The sequence below is a fragment of the Motacilla alba genome, chromosome 2 (assembly GCF_015832195.1).
Source record: "Motacilla alba alba isolate MOTALB_02 chromosome 2, Motacilla_alba_V1.0_pri, whole genome shotgun sequence".
Lineage (NCBI taxonomy): Eukaryota > Metazoa > Chordata > Aves > Passeriformes > Motacillidae > Motacilla > Motacilla alba.
In genome coordinates, this window is record NC_052017.1 from 20,858,310 (window position 1) to 20,871,238 (window position 12,929).

At 36.3% G+C, this 12,929-nt stretch overlaps 1 protein-coding gene across 1 annotated transcript in view; it reads left to right on the forward strand.

Annotated features, from left to right (window-relative positions):
• The window catches only part of ITGA8 (integrin subunit alpha 8), a 112,542-nt gene that overhangs the window by 71,954 nt on the left and 27,659 nt on the right, over window positions 1-12,929 (forward strand). The window contains exons 24-26 of the mRNA XM_038161336.1: window positions 3,985-4,090; window positions 5,899-6,057; window positions 11,736-11,861. Of these exons, the coding sequence (XP_038017264.1) occupies window positions 3,985-4,090; window positions 5,899-6,057; window positions 11,736-11,861 (391 nt within the window). The remainder of the gene's footprint in view (window positions 1-3,984; window positions 4,091-5,898; window positions 6,058-11,735; window positions 11,862-12,929) is intronic.

The window sequence follows — 12,929 nt, forward strand, 5'->3', positions numbered from 1 at the left end:
GGCGCCCTGGAGGAAGTCAAGAGGATGTCTTTTTAAAGAAAATAATTTCCCTCCGTGCTTTTTGTCTGGGATATTAGATTTCCTACATCTCCTCTTATGAAACTACAATTCAAAAAAACCCTTAACCATTATTAGCTCTGCAAGGGTTGAACGGGTGCTACAAGTCCCAGATTCACTTCCACAGTCAGGCAATGAGGCTTGGCTGATGCAAGAGGGGTAAGGGTCTCTTATGTGATGCACCTCAAGGGGCTGCCTTAGATGTAAACAAATAAAAATGTATTTATTTATGGGGTTTTTAATTTATAAAAATGTATTTGTTGTTGTCACTTCCAAGACAATATGACTACCTAGTGCTAACGATAAGTCAAATAATTTTTCAGATCACAGAGAACATGTTTTCTGCTCTAATATTCAATCTGTCTGCTCTAATCTGTCTAATATGCAGTCTAAATCTGAAAGATTTTTAAAGGATTTTTTCATCATATTTGGCAAGTGTATTCCACATTAAGAAGACCCTAAAGCTAGTCAGGTGGAAAAAAAAAAAAGCTGGCCATCAAAGACTGTGTGTATGTATGTTAATTATTTTATTTCTGAAAAGGAGCACTTAAAACACCACATTTTTAATAAGAACAGAAGTGAGAATATTATTTCATTCTCTGTAGCTAGTGGTGATCTAAGGAAAGGAGCTGGATAGAAAGAGAGGTGAAAAATACAAAAGGTGTAATACAGAAGTAGAGGCTGAGGAGAAAAGAATCAAAGGTTATTTAATGGGCTACAGATGTGTGAGAAAGTGTTGGGAGCCAGCAGCTGCTGGGTGTTGCTATGGGTGAACACCCAGGCAAAGGACAGTCTGGAGTTTCGGAGGGGAACAGTTGTGGTTACATACACAGGACTTCCCAGTAAGGGTTGCTTCCAGTGCTGTGGATTCAATTTTTTTTTTTTTTTGTGAAGTCTTTCCTCAATTTCATGAAAAAAGTCTCACAAACCTTTTATTCTTCACAGACTCTTTGGAAACTTTGCCTCCATCATGCTTTTTCTGTGCCATAGTGTGTTCCTTTTAATGAAACCTTCTGTAACATGTAAATAGATAGACCAAAAAATGACCACAAAATCCTCAGTTCTTATGTGCTTGGTGATAAGTGGAAAAAATTGCTTGAATTGCTGCCTGCAGTTCTAGGAAACAGATTATTAAATACAGAGGAATTACTTAATTGAATGACTTCCAGTTTCTTTCCTCTTCAGTATTTTAGTTTCCTTATTAGCTATTGCATTCCCAAATGCTTTGTTGACAGATTTTGCTAATTACTCAGAGATGCTAAAACATGCAGTTCCAAGGGAATTGCTCACTATTTCCTAGATAAAAGAGAGACTGTGTTCACATTTGGACTGGAAAATATCTTGCATTCGTTTCTTTACTTCTCTTCCGAGAATTGCACAGAGAGGAACTGAATTCATCATACATTTTACTGAGGAAAAGTAAGTATTTATGAAACTGTGCATATGCATACATGCAGATATACTTGCACAGTGGAACCATGCTAAAACTTCTTCTGTGAGAAAGGAAGAAATCTTCTTCAATATCTCCTTTGAAAGAAAATTAACACAACTCCTTAGATAGTTCAATAAGCAGTTGCTTTGATAACTAAGATTTGATTATTCTGCTTACCCTTCTTTGTCTATAAAAATGTAGGAGTTTTAGTATTGGCATTGTTATCTCCCACTGCTGAAAAAGCACAAGAGGAATGAGGGATTCAAGAAGGAAGTAATTTGGATTAAGAGGATTTGTAGCTGGCAGAATTTTTATTGTATATCCCCATGTAAGCCTTTTCTGTGGGCTATACTTTATCATATTTTTCAGTGCTTTTGTTTCATTATAATTTTCACCTAAAAGTCTAGGAAAAATCCTTGTCTAATAAATCATTCAAATAGTAAAATATTCTAAATTAAATGCAAAATAAAATAGTAAAAAGACCAAATTTGTTTTTCTTTGATCCATTTTTGCTATTTTTATGTCAGTAGTGGAAGTCCTCAAAATAATTGTTAATTCTGTTAAAATAAATGTTCTTATATGCACTGCAATAATTTGAATTTAATGTCTAAATTTATACTTCGCATTTTGTGATTCCGTGGATAAGAATGCTTCCCTGGCAGTGCAATTGAAAACACATGAGTTTTGAAGTCTCTTGTCTTCTTCTTTTTGTCTCTGTACAGTTTCTGATTTGCAGTTTTTTGTGGTAGATTAAGGATCTATGTATGTGTCTTGGCTTTTGTAACAGCACCCTGAAGTTCTTACTCTCCAACAGCGATCAATAATTAAAATTCATGTTGGAAACAAGATGATTTATGAAACTTAGGCTAAGTACGTAATCAGAAATTACTTTTTTAACTAATATGTTGAGTTTATTTCATTATTAGGGTTGGCTTGTGAATTTATCTTCGGGCATACTTGTTAGTACAAACTGCTGGCATTTTGAAGTGCGAGGAAGTATTAAGAGTTAGGATACTCCCAAATACACCAAATTTCACCAAGAGTTGTACTTCAGCTGGATGGTATTAAGTTGTTCTTCTCTGGGATTTCCTGCTGCTTTGAGAAGCTGTATACTATAGAAAATTTTCATTCATTGTATATGACATAACAGCTGTAGTCAAGAACAGTTTGTTCCTTCCAATTGTATTTTTTCAGCATTTTCAACAAAACTATCCAATCTTTTCTTCAAGGGGCAATCTGCAACAGGGCCACTGCAAAGTGATTAACATCAGTGCCTAGAAGTCCATTATGGTATTCAAATTTTACACTCTAAAAAAATTAATGATTGTTTTTTAACAGTTTTCTGTTAGCAAAACTTCAGCTTTGGCAGAAGCAACACTGAAATTTTATGGATTGTCTTTCAGCCAAAGACTCCATAAACCAGCAAAACTGAGTGAGAGTTGACCCTGGCAAAGAAAGGATAATACCATTTTAGCACCGAGAGCTACATGCAGTACTTGTAGGTGACAAAGTCTGTGCCAGAACTGACCTATCATGCTAAAAGAAATTCTTGGGATCTGATTTCCCAAATTCTGAACACCTGAATGAGGTTTAGTTGGCATCTGAATGGGACTGGTACAATGAAATTCCAGTTTTTATGGGAAATAAAATGTTTGTGATTCAAATAAAAATGTTAACAGAAGACTATTTTCTTAAGGTCAGATAGAGAAGAAAAGGAAAAATAAAAAAAACAGCTGGAAAGATGTCAAATATTAAGTCACAGTTTTCTTTGTTTATGTTTTATTTATGTGTTGCAAGTTGCAACAATATTCCAGGGAATGCTTTAACTGCCACTTTGTTTGCAAAGCAGTTGGAAAGCCTGGAGCTCTTTTAGAGTCTAGTCCTGAATTCTGTTTCTCAGTACACCAATTTCCATTATGACTTTATGGAAGTCACAATATCTCTGTTTCCCATCTGTAAGATGAGATAGACTACTTTGCAAGGTTTTTTAAAGGAATGATAACAGATGTTACAGAAATTGACAATCAGAACAGTTAATATCTAAAAACATATTCTAGGGAAGAAGGATGCATCACATTAAACACCTACAGGCTTTAAATGGAAATAGAAAAATACATTTATTTTTTCTACTTTTGTGGATAAGGTATTCGGGTATCTCATCAGTGAGAATGATACAAATGCCCAGCAGTTGGATTCCTCTCTCCAAACAGAGCTACACCCTGGACTGTCTGGAAAGGACAATCCATCACAGGAAGTATGACACTAAATGCACACCCTCATTCATTTGCAAGGATTGAGTAGGATGTTATGGAGGCATTGTAACATTCACCTCACCTAATTCTAATTAATGGGACCAAATAACAAGCCTTTGAGGTCTCAGGTTTTTATAGTGGTCATCGTTTTGTTCTGAAATTAATGCAGTCAGTCACTGGTAACAGTTACTGTTTTAACCTGTTTTATACAGTTACTGTTTTAACCTGTTTTGTATATTACAGAGTGTCTCACCCCCCAACAATTATTTTGCCACTTCACAACTGGGAACCCAAAGATGAACCTACAAAAGAAGAAGAAGTTGGTCCTTTAGTGGAACACATCTATGAGGTAAAAATTATGTATGTTGCCACAGGACCTCACGCTGCCCCCACTGAATTCCTGATGAATTTGGTTTATTGTCTTTATCTGTAGCTAGATAAAGCCACAAATGTAAATACTCTGACTTCAGCACATGACCTAAATTTAATCTGGGAATTCACAACCCCATTATCTGCTCATATGAGTGAAGGGGATATTAGTTTATGCTAGGAGTCTGTCTTAGATATTTAAGGGATTTATAAACATTTTGGGTGTTTGACAAGAATTAAAAACAGTGCTTAAAAGTGCCTTGTAATCAATGTCAAGTATCTTCTCATTGGAAGCTGTACATGCTGTGCACTGGAAAAAATGTTTTCTTTGACATTTAACTAACTGAAAAATATAATGTAGACATCCATGTAATTTGTTAGCTCAGAAAATATTCTGGTTGAAAACAACTCTTTAACATTTGAAGTACACATATTTTTACCTTGTAGTTTTGTTGGTTTTTCCTATGGATGATTCATCAATTAAAAGAGTTCAGCTTAGAAAAACGCTATTGAGTGAACTACATGCAATAGAAGCCATCCTTAGAATCTGATGGATGGCCTTTATTCTAGAGGGTAAAACAGGGGGCTTCACAAATGGTTATAATTCACAAACTAGCACTCAAGGAAATACAAGCAACTGAGCTTAATCAGCAGTGTAAGATTACAATTTGCAGGACATACTAAAGTATAGTGAATACAACTGTAAAATACAAATTATCATTTATGAATTCCCCATCTTAACACATTTCTCTAAACTGAAAAATACTTCAAATCATCCTGTCTCAAGCATTTGGGTTGTTTGTGAAACTGTATTTGTGACTTCAAATATTTTAAAATAATTACAGCAATTAGTTACAGTTACTAAAGAAACCACTTGCATGGTTTATATCAGCAAAGCATCCAAAAGACCAAGCAATCTCCCAGAAGATGTAAGATTGAAAGGGCTTTTTATTTAGTTGTAACTAAAGGTCATCAGTCACAAAAATTCTGTAAATATAAAAAAAGGAGGTTCTCACATCTCTAGGAACTTTGCATAAAGGTCCATGGAGTTCAGCTTCTTTAACTCTTCAAGACCAGTAACAACACATGTGCAGGCTCCTGTTGTCATCAGTTATTTTCAAACTGTAAACTGATATAAGGAAACTATTTTAATAGCCTAGATTTCTAAACTTTTATTATTTTTATCTTTGCTCATTTTCCCCAGAAAAAATAATGTCCTGGGATATTAATTTAGGAAAACTAGTTCCTTTACTTCTTTTGAGAAAATCTAGATTGAGAATGTTGAAAACATAGTTCTTAACCAAAGAAGCTAGTTTAAGTTCTGCCCTATCTTCTATTCTTATGCCCTGAAATGTAATTCTTTTGTATTCTGAACTTTTGGCTACTATTTTCAAGTATGATCTGTTAAGGTTCATTGTTTTTATATTTCTAGGGGGTTCATTTGCTAGTGTGTTTTGGGTTGGAATTTTTTTTTTATACTTTTTTAGATTTCATCTCTTCACATGTAGGAAAAAATTGGAAAGGTGATGGATTTCTTGAATACACACTCAGACAGGAAAGACTGTTCTCTCAGATTTGCCATTGGCTTTGTGATTAACGTGGAGAGGTTCTTCTCTCCTACCTGCCACAGATTCTCCATCAATAAATTGATATTAATAATCTTTAATAATCTTCCCTAAATATTCTAAGGCTGTGTCCACTAAGAATTTGAAAATACCTGAGTGGTTGTTGCAATGTTTTTTGTTGTTTTTACTGCCTTGGAAAGTACTGATCATATTTCTTCAACAGCTGCACAATATAGGACCAAGTGCCATCAACAATACAGTTCTCCATGTTGGTTGGCCTGTGTCCAGTAGAGAAGAATTTCTTCTTTATATTCTTCACATTCAGACACACGGACCATTGCACTGTCAAACAAGCTCTCCTATTAATACAATGCAAATAAAGGTAAGTACTTTATTTCCATCACTTTCTGCATTTTGATTGGGGTTTTTTTTGCCTACAATTCACATGGAATGGAAGTTTCACATGAATGGAACTTTCTTGGGAATTTTTAACAGTCCAAGATCATTTTCCTGGGTAAAAAGCAAGATATAGATAGCCTATAACATTTCTAAAGTGAGTGCTTGGAACATACTTGCTTTCTGTACTCAATATGAGGAGAAGGGTGTGCTCAATCCCGCTGTCAGTGCTGCCAACAGAGATGTTAAAAAGGGCCCTGTCTCAGTACCAACACTGAGGAACACCCCACGTCACTGGTGTCCAACTGGACATTAAGCCATTGACCACAGTTCCTTGAGTGTGATCACACAGCCCATTCATTATCCTCTGAGTGCTCTGTCAGATCCATGTGTTTCCAGCACAGAGACCAGGATGTCATCTGGAACAGTGGCAGAGGCTTTGTCTAGGTGCAAGTAGATGATGTCAGTTGTTCTTCCCTTGTCCACCAACACTGTGACCCCACCATAGAAGGCCACTAAATCTGTCAGGCACAAATTGCCTTTAGTGAAGTCATATTGGCTGTCACCAGTCACCTCCTCATTTTCCATGTGCCTTAGCATAGTTTCCAGGAAGATCTGCCCCATGACTGGGCTAGGCACAGAAGTGAGGCTGACTGGTCTGTAGTTCTGCAGGTTTTCCTTTTTCACCCTTTTTAGAAATGGGGGTTATGTTTCCCCTTTTACAGTTAGTAAGAATTTCACCAGACTGCCGCAACTTTTAAGATACGGATAGTGGCTCAGTGGCTTGGATAGTTCATCTGCCAGTTCCCTAAGGTCCCATGGGTGCATCTCATCAAGTCTCATGGACAAGTGCACCTTCAGATTCAGAGCAGGCAGTTCTTTATTCTCCCTTCTGTGATTTGGGCAGTGTGCCTGGAGCGTTCACCAGTGCAGACTGAGGCAAAAATGTCATTGAGTACCTCAGCCTTCTCAACATCCTGGGTAACCAGGTCTCCCATTTCCTTCCGGAGAGAGCTTATATTTTCCCTCTCCTACCTTTGAGTATCCGTAGAAGCTTTTTGTGTGTTTTTTAACATCTCTGGCTGCAGTTAATTCTCTTAGGGCTTTAGCTTTCCTAACCCAATCCCCGGCTGCTTGGACAATTTCCTGTTTTAAGATCTATGTTTGTGATGGCAGATCCCCTCAAAAGAGCTTGGTTTGGATCCAAGTCAGAAGATTAAGCAAACCACAGCTCCACATATTATCCCATCAAAAACAAGGTATCCAGTTTATTAAGCATGACTGATTCCAGACATTTCTGGAGTAAACAACAACACTTCTCAAGTTTAAGCAGTAGCCTGTTAAACATCTTTCAGGGAGAGCTGCATTCCAAGTGCTAAAAATGCTCTACATCTTTCGCATACCAGAATGGGCTTGAGTTTGGTATATTGGATGAAAGGGGAGACTACTTTCTAGTGATGAGGAGTGGTCACCACCTCAGGAGTTACAAGTCAAGTCTTTAGCTTGAACAGACAGAACTACAATACATACTTTAAAAGAGTAAAGAAAAATTGATGTCTAGCAAATACAATATGGCTGAAGTTTTGTGTTTCACCTGGGAAACCAAAGAGGTGTTGGAATTCCACCCTTTTATTTAGTTTCTTTAGAGAAAGAAAAAGCAAATGAGTGATAGAAAATGTCTGTCCATTTTATACCCAAAGAACAGCAAGATTTGAGACAGGGAATTTTTTCTGCATATTTTTTCTACCTAATTTTTCACCTCTTTTTCAGAAGTGGTGAAGAGAAAGAAGTAAGGTCCTGCATTTGTACTTGCAAGCCTAGCTTCTTAAACTCACTGATCAGATCAGGTTGCAAGTACGTGAAAAGCAGTTCAGCATCCTCTCACCGTAGCCCCTGTGTTTTGTTTAAGGTTGAATTAAGAAGCTGGGTAGAATACTGCCACAGTTCTTACAGACATTTTCAGGCAATGTATATTTTTTATTTAATTTATTTTATTTTTTAATAAGTTTGCTCTTCCTTCTCCTACTTGATAATGATGGCATCTGTTACATAAAAAAAGACTGAATTCTTGTGAAGCTTGTGAGAAATTTTCCTCTAATAATGGTCCATCTGTTGTGGCAGAATATGGCTTTAGATGCACAGTTGTTATGGCAAGAAATTAAATATCCTTTCCTTATTTCAGTTTTTCAAAGCATTGAACAGTATGAATGCACAAGTCAGGTTTCAAATATGTAATGCTTATCTATTGCTTCAGATGGCGAGAGAACCAGCTTCTTCAAGTTTCATATAAACAACGGGATGCTTAGCTCAAATTTCCAAATAAGGCTAAGGACATTAAATGCCTGACTTCTCTTGGATGTCCTCTTAGGAATAAGCTGTTACTTACCTCTCTTAGGGCACTGAGGCATTTCTCCTTTGAAATTACTCAGATTGTTCTGTTTCAATCAAAGCAGTATATTCCTCCCCACTGCTGAATTTCTTGTCTTGTAAAAAGATTTTATTTGAGCTCTGTTTTCTAGTCCACAAAGATAAGTCACACCTATGCACACATGGGAAGATTTTTGTTTATGAAATTTTCTGTAGCTTATCTTTCTATGAAGACAGTGAGGGATGTGAAAGGATAATAAAATTATGGATCTTAAAAAAGGTATAAAAAGGAGCAAAAGTACTTATCAAAGACATGGAATGAATTCCAGTGCAGAAGAACTCAGAACTCAGTGCACTAGGACACTTCAGTCTAGAAAAGAGGTGACTATGCACAAATATGATCCTCAAAATGAGTAGTGGCAGGAAGAGCGTGGGCATGGATTGACTGTTCTCTGCCTCTTCCTGCACAGGAACTGGAACGTCTAATGAAGTCTGGAGAGCCAGATTCAAAACAAGCAAAAGGAAGTGATGGTTCATGGTGGCAGGTCTCAGGTGTCTGGAATTTGTGGCCAAAGGGAAGTAGTCAAGGTTAAAAGTTTACATGATTCTAAGAGGAAAGTAAACAAATTCCCTAAAGAGAAGTCCAGTGAAGATTAGTAAATGAACACAAACTTCATATAGATAAGGAAGTCCCTGATCTGAAAACATTCGGAAGCTGAAAGTTATTAGGAGAATATTGTGTATGCATGCCCCATTCCTACTTCTTTCTTACTCTTCCTAAAGGCAGCTGTGATGAGAAGAGGGTTCAGTTATATTGCCTTCTGGCTTGAGACAGTATTCCTGATGAGTTGATTTTTTTCTCCCAGACTGATGGCAAAAAGCATTTTTATGAAACCTGTACCTATAAATACCACTGTGGTAGAATATACAGACACCATGGCACATTCTCAATAGCCGAGCACTGCAGTACCACGAGTGAGCCATCTGTCAGGGAAGCAGTGAAATAACAGCAAAAATCCAACACATGTATGAGGAACATCCACCAACATGAGTGGCAGGAGCTAACCCCTTCTAGAGGCAGTCTGCTCATGCTGCAAAACTGTTAGTACAGTGTTTAGGGCTTGGTCTTAGGACAAAGTAATACCATCCAATGCATTGCTTTTGAATGGTCACCAACCACTCTTGTGTAATTCTGTGTATAATCTAGTAATATAATATAATATATTTATATTTTATATTATATAACATATATATTGTATTTTAAATAAATATTTAATAAATATTTAATAAATATTTATAAATATTAAAATATGTATAATGTAGTATAATAGAATATAATGTATGTAACATAAAATAATGTGTATAATCTTTGTGTAAAAAAGTCCTCTTCCAGAACATTTCTGATGGAGTTACACAATGCAGGAAAGGCTATTGCCTGGCTAGAAAATAAGAAAAGTGGAACGGGGTATTGGAATGAGAAGTGGGGAACTGGAGAGGTCTGGAAACCTGCTCAAAGTAATGATGCTCAGGAGAAGAAAGCAGTACAGTTTTCCATGGTGGGGAAACTGAGACAGCCCACTGTAGTTAAAGGGAGGGAGTGATTATCCTCTAAGATAGTGTGCCAAATACATGGCATATAAAATAGCAACAGAGATAGATTATACAGTTGAGCAATTCCATGTGACCAGATCAAGAAGGATAAAATAATATCTTTAACCTGGACATCTAGGCCACTGGACAAATTCTGCTTTTAAATGGTTGCAGGAGACACATGTGTTTCTCTTAACCACAGAGGGCTGTTTTCGAGCCTTTGCTGTAACAATTCACTAAGATGCTAGCACTCTAGGATCTGTAAAAAAAGAAAAGTGTAAATATGAAAATCCTTTGGTATTCAAATGGATCTACATATATGTCCATTGTGATCATATATTGAGGGTTTCTTTGCAGGCGCATTACTATGTTGTGGGTTTTTTTTAATTTGTCATCATTAAAGAAGTCTATATGCTGGTGAAAAAATTCTGGAAGGAGAGTTTGCACATTACCACATTGAGAGGGAGAGATTTACTAGCTACTTATGGGTTCCCTTATTGCAAATAGACAATGCTAACATCATGAAGCAACAGAAAAAAAAGAAAAAATGAGGATTTTTTTTTAATGGGTTTTCATCTGTTAATGAATTATAATATCTTTCACTTTGTAGGAAGTGACTTTGACTGAAGGTCTCAGACAATGTTAAATGTTTATGTTCTATTTATAGCATTATAATTTTAATCAGGTAAATTACACCAATTTTCCAAATCTAGTACTACACAGCATTAGTGTGTAGGAGGTTTTGTGTGTTTATAGCTATTCTCTTTCCTTTAATGCTACAACATTTATTACAATTACAAACATTTTCTTTAGGAATTTGTTTAAGATATTTTGTGTTCAGAGGTTAAAGGAACTGATAAGAAGGATCTGATGTAGCACTTTATAATCTGATGTCCTTAAGGAATAGCTTTGGCTATGTTTAGTTGAGTTCCTGTTGAGATCTTACTGTAAACTTCTATGTATATTTTATTGTGATTTTACATGATTGGATTGTCATGAATTAAAATTTATCTTTACTTCTGTAGCAGTTGGCTCCAGGAGTTATTTGAGGCTTCACAAAAGAAGCCATAAATGCCCTGTATAGAAATTAAAGACAAACAGCCAACAAAAAGTAGTTTTTAATTGGAGAACAAAAATCTGTAAAAAAAAAAGAAGAAGCTGAAGAGAATGCATTTTAAAGCTGAAGAGAATGCATTTTAATGTGAGATTAAAAATGAAGAAGCTGGTGCATTATACAAATTTGAGCTGTTACCAGAACAAATCTGTAACATATTTGTTATATGATCAACAAATGTGTTGTTTGAAGTCAGACTTCCTTTTTTTTCTAAAACTGGTAAAATCACTATATTTTATTAGGCAGATTCTGAGCTGAACTGATGAATAAACTACTGTGCAACAACTCTGAATTTATTCTGTTATATATATCAGTATTTGCTCCAAGAGTCTAACAAAATTAAGTAAAGCAACGAAATTGATACCAGTAAAAAGTGGAGAAAAATGTTGTCTGCTGTAATTCCTATGACTGGGCAATACTTTGTTGTGCTATTACTCATCATGCTCCCAGTTGAAGACAAAGTATTCTCATGATTGTGCTGTTCAATTGAAAAAACAGTGTTAATCCAAAATTCAAGACCTCTGAGACAGGAACAAATCTGTTAGAGTCATTGTATGTGTATGTCATTACCATTCCCATTTCTCTCTTTGCAGTTTGCTGTTCCAGAAGACACTCCTGAACTTGCTGCTTTTTTATATAATTCCACAATTTCTCATTACATCAGGAGAAGGGATGTTGCAGTGGCAGAACCTCACAGGAAAAACTCTGCAAGAATATTGGTGAGCTATCTAAAAGCTGTATACTGGGAGTGTGCAGGGAAAGGCGAGACTCTCTACAGTACCACAGGCAAGGCAAATGGGACACGTCACTGTATTTTTAACAGTCCAGACAATGCTGGAGGAATAGCAAGGCTGTCTCCTAGGAAAATAGTTCTGATTAGACAGTCTGGCACCTGAGTATTTGGACTTGGCTGTATTTTCAGAAGTTTTTTTCCACTCCTGCATTCAAAGTGCCATCCTTGGCATACTTCAGCCCTGGAGGTGTCAGCTGCCTTTGCCTAAAAGCAATGTGCGAACACGGTGACCTTGAGATCAGGCAAGGGATTCACAGTCAGTGCTTTCCATCTATTTTTATGAACCTGGGGCAGAGTTTCTTTCATGCTGTCCAGTCTCTTATTAAGCTGTTTACTGCAAACTCGTGCTTGAATTCCTTGACCTCACTAGAATTTGGAAGCAAAGAACCTCACAAACTTGTGTTCTGCACTAAGAGAATAATTATTGCTTCTGAAAGTTAATTTGGCAATTTTTATAACAGGAAGAAGATAGAATCTGAAAGTAGTGAAAACTGTAATGTTATTAAGAACAAAATCACAGTTTAACTCATTTTAAGCAATAATCACTGTTGATTCCTGTGCCATTCTTTCATCAACCCAATACCCTAGGAAGAATCTGAATCCACTGGGTCTGAGGAAAAAATGCCAGGACTTTAAAAGACATGCCAGTCAATATCACAGAACACTTAATCCATTCTTCAGTAATATCTTAATTTTCAGTCATCTCTCTGAGTGACTAGGCTCATAGGCTGCCAACATAAAAATGATTGCAGCAAATGGAAGTGGTTAACAAAGTTCTGAAGTATGCACTGTGTTTGCAACTTAAAATATGAAGCAGAGAATTTTCAGCTGCTTGATGTAGATGGATCAAACATATTTAGTGGGGTACTCAGCGATAAGAAATTGGCACTTTGATGAGCATTCTTCTAGTAAAATATGCTTTTGATCAGTACAAATTAGGATGGGATTGGGTGCAGTGCTTACCACTGGATATAGAGAAAGACTTTTCCAGCAT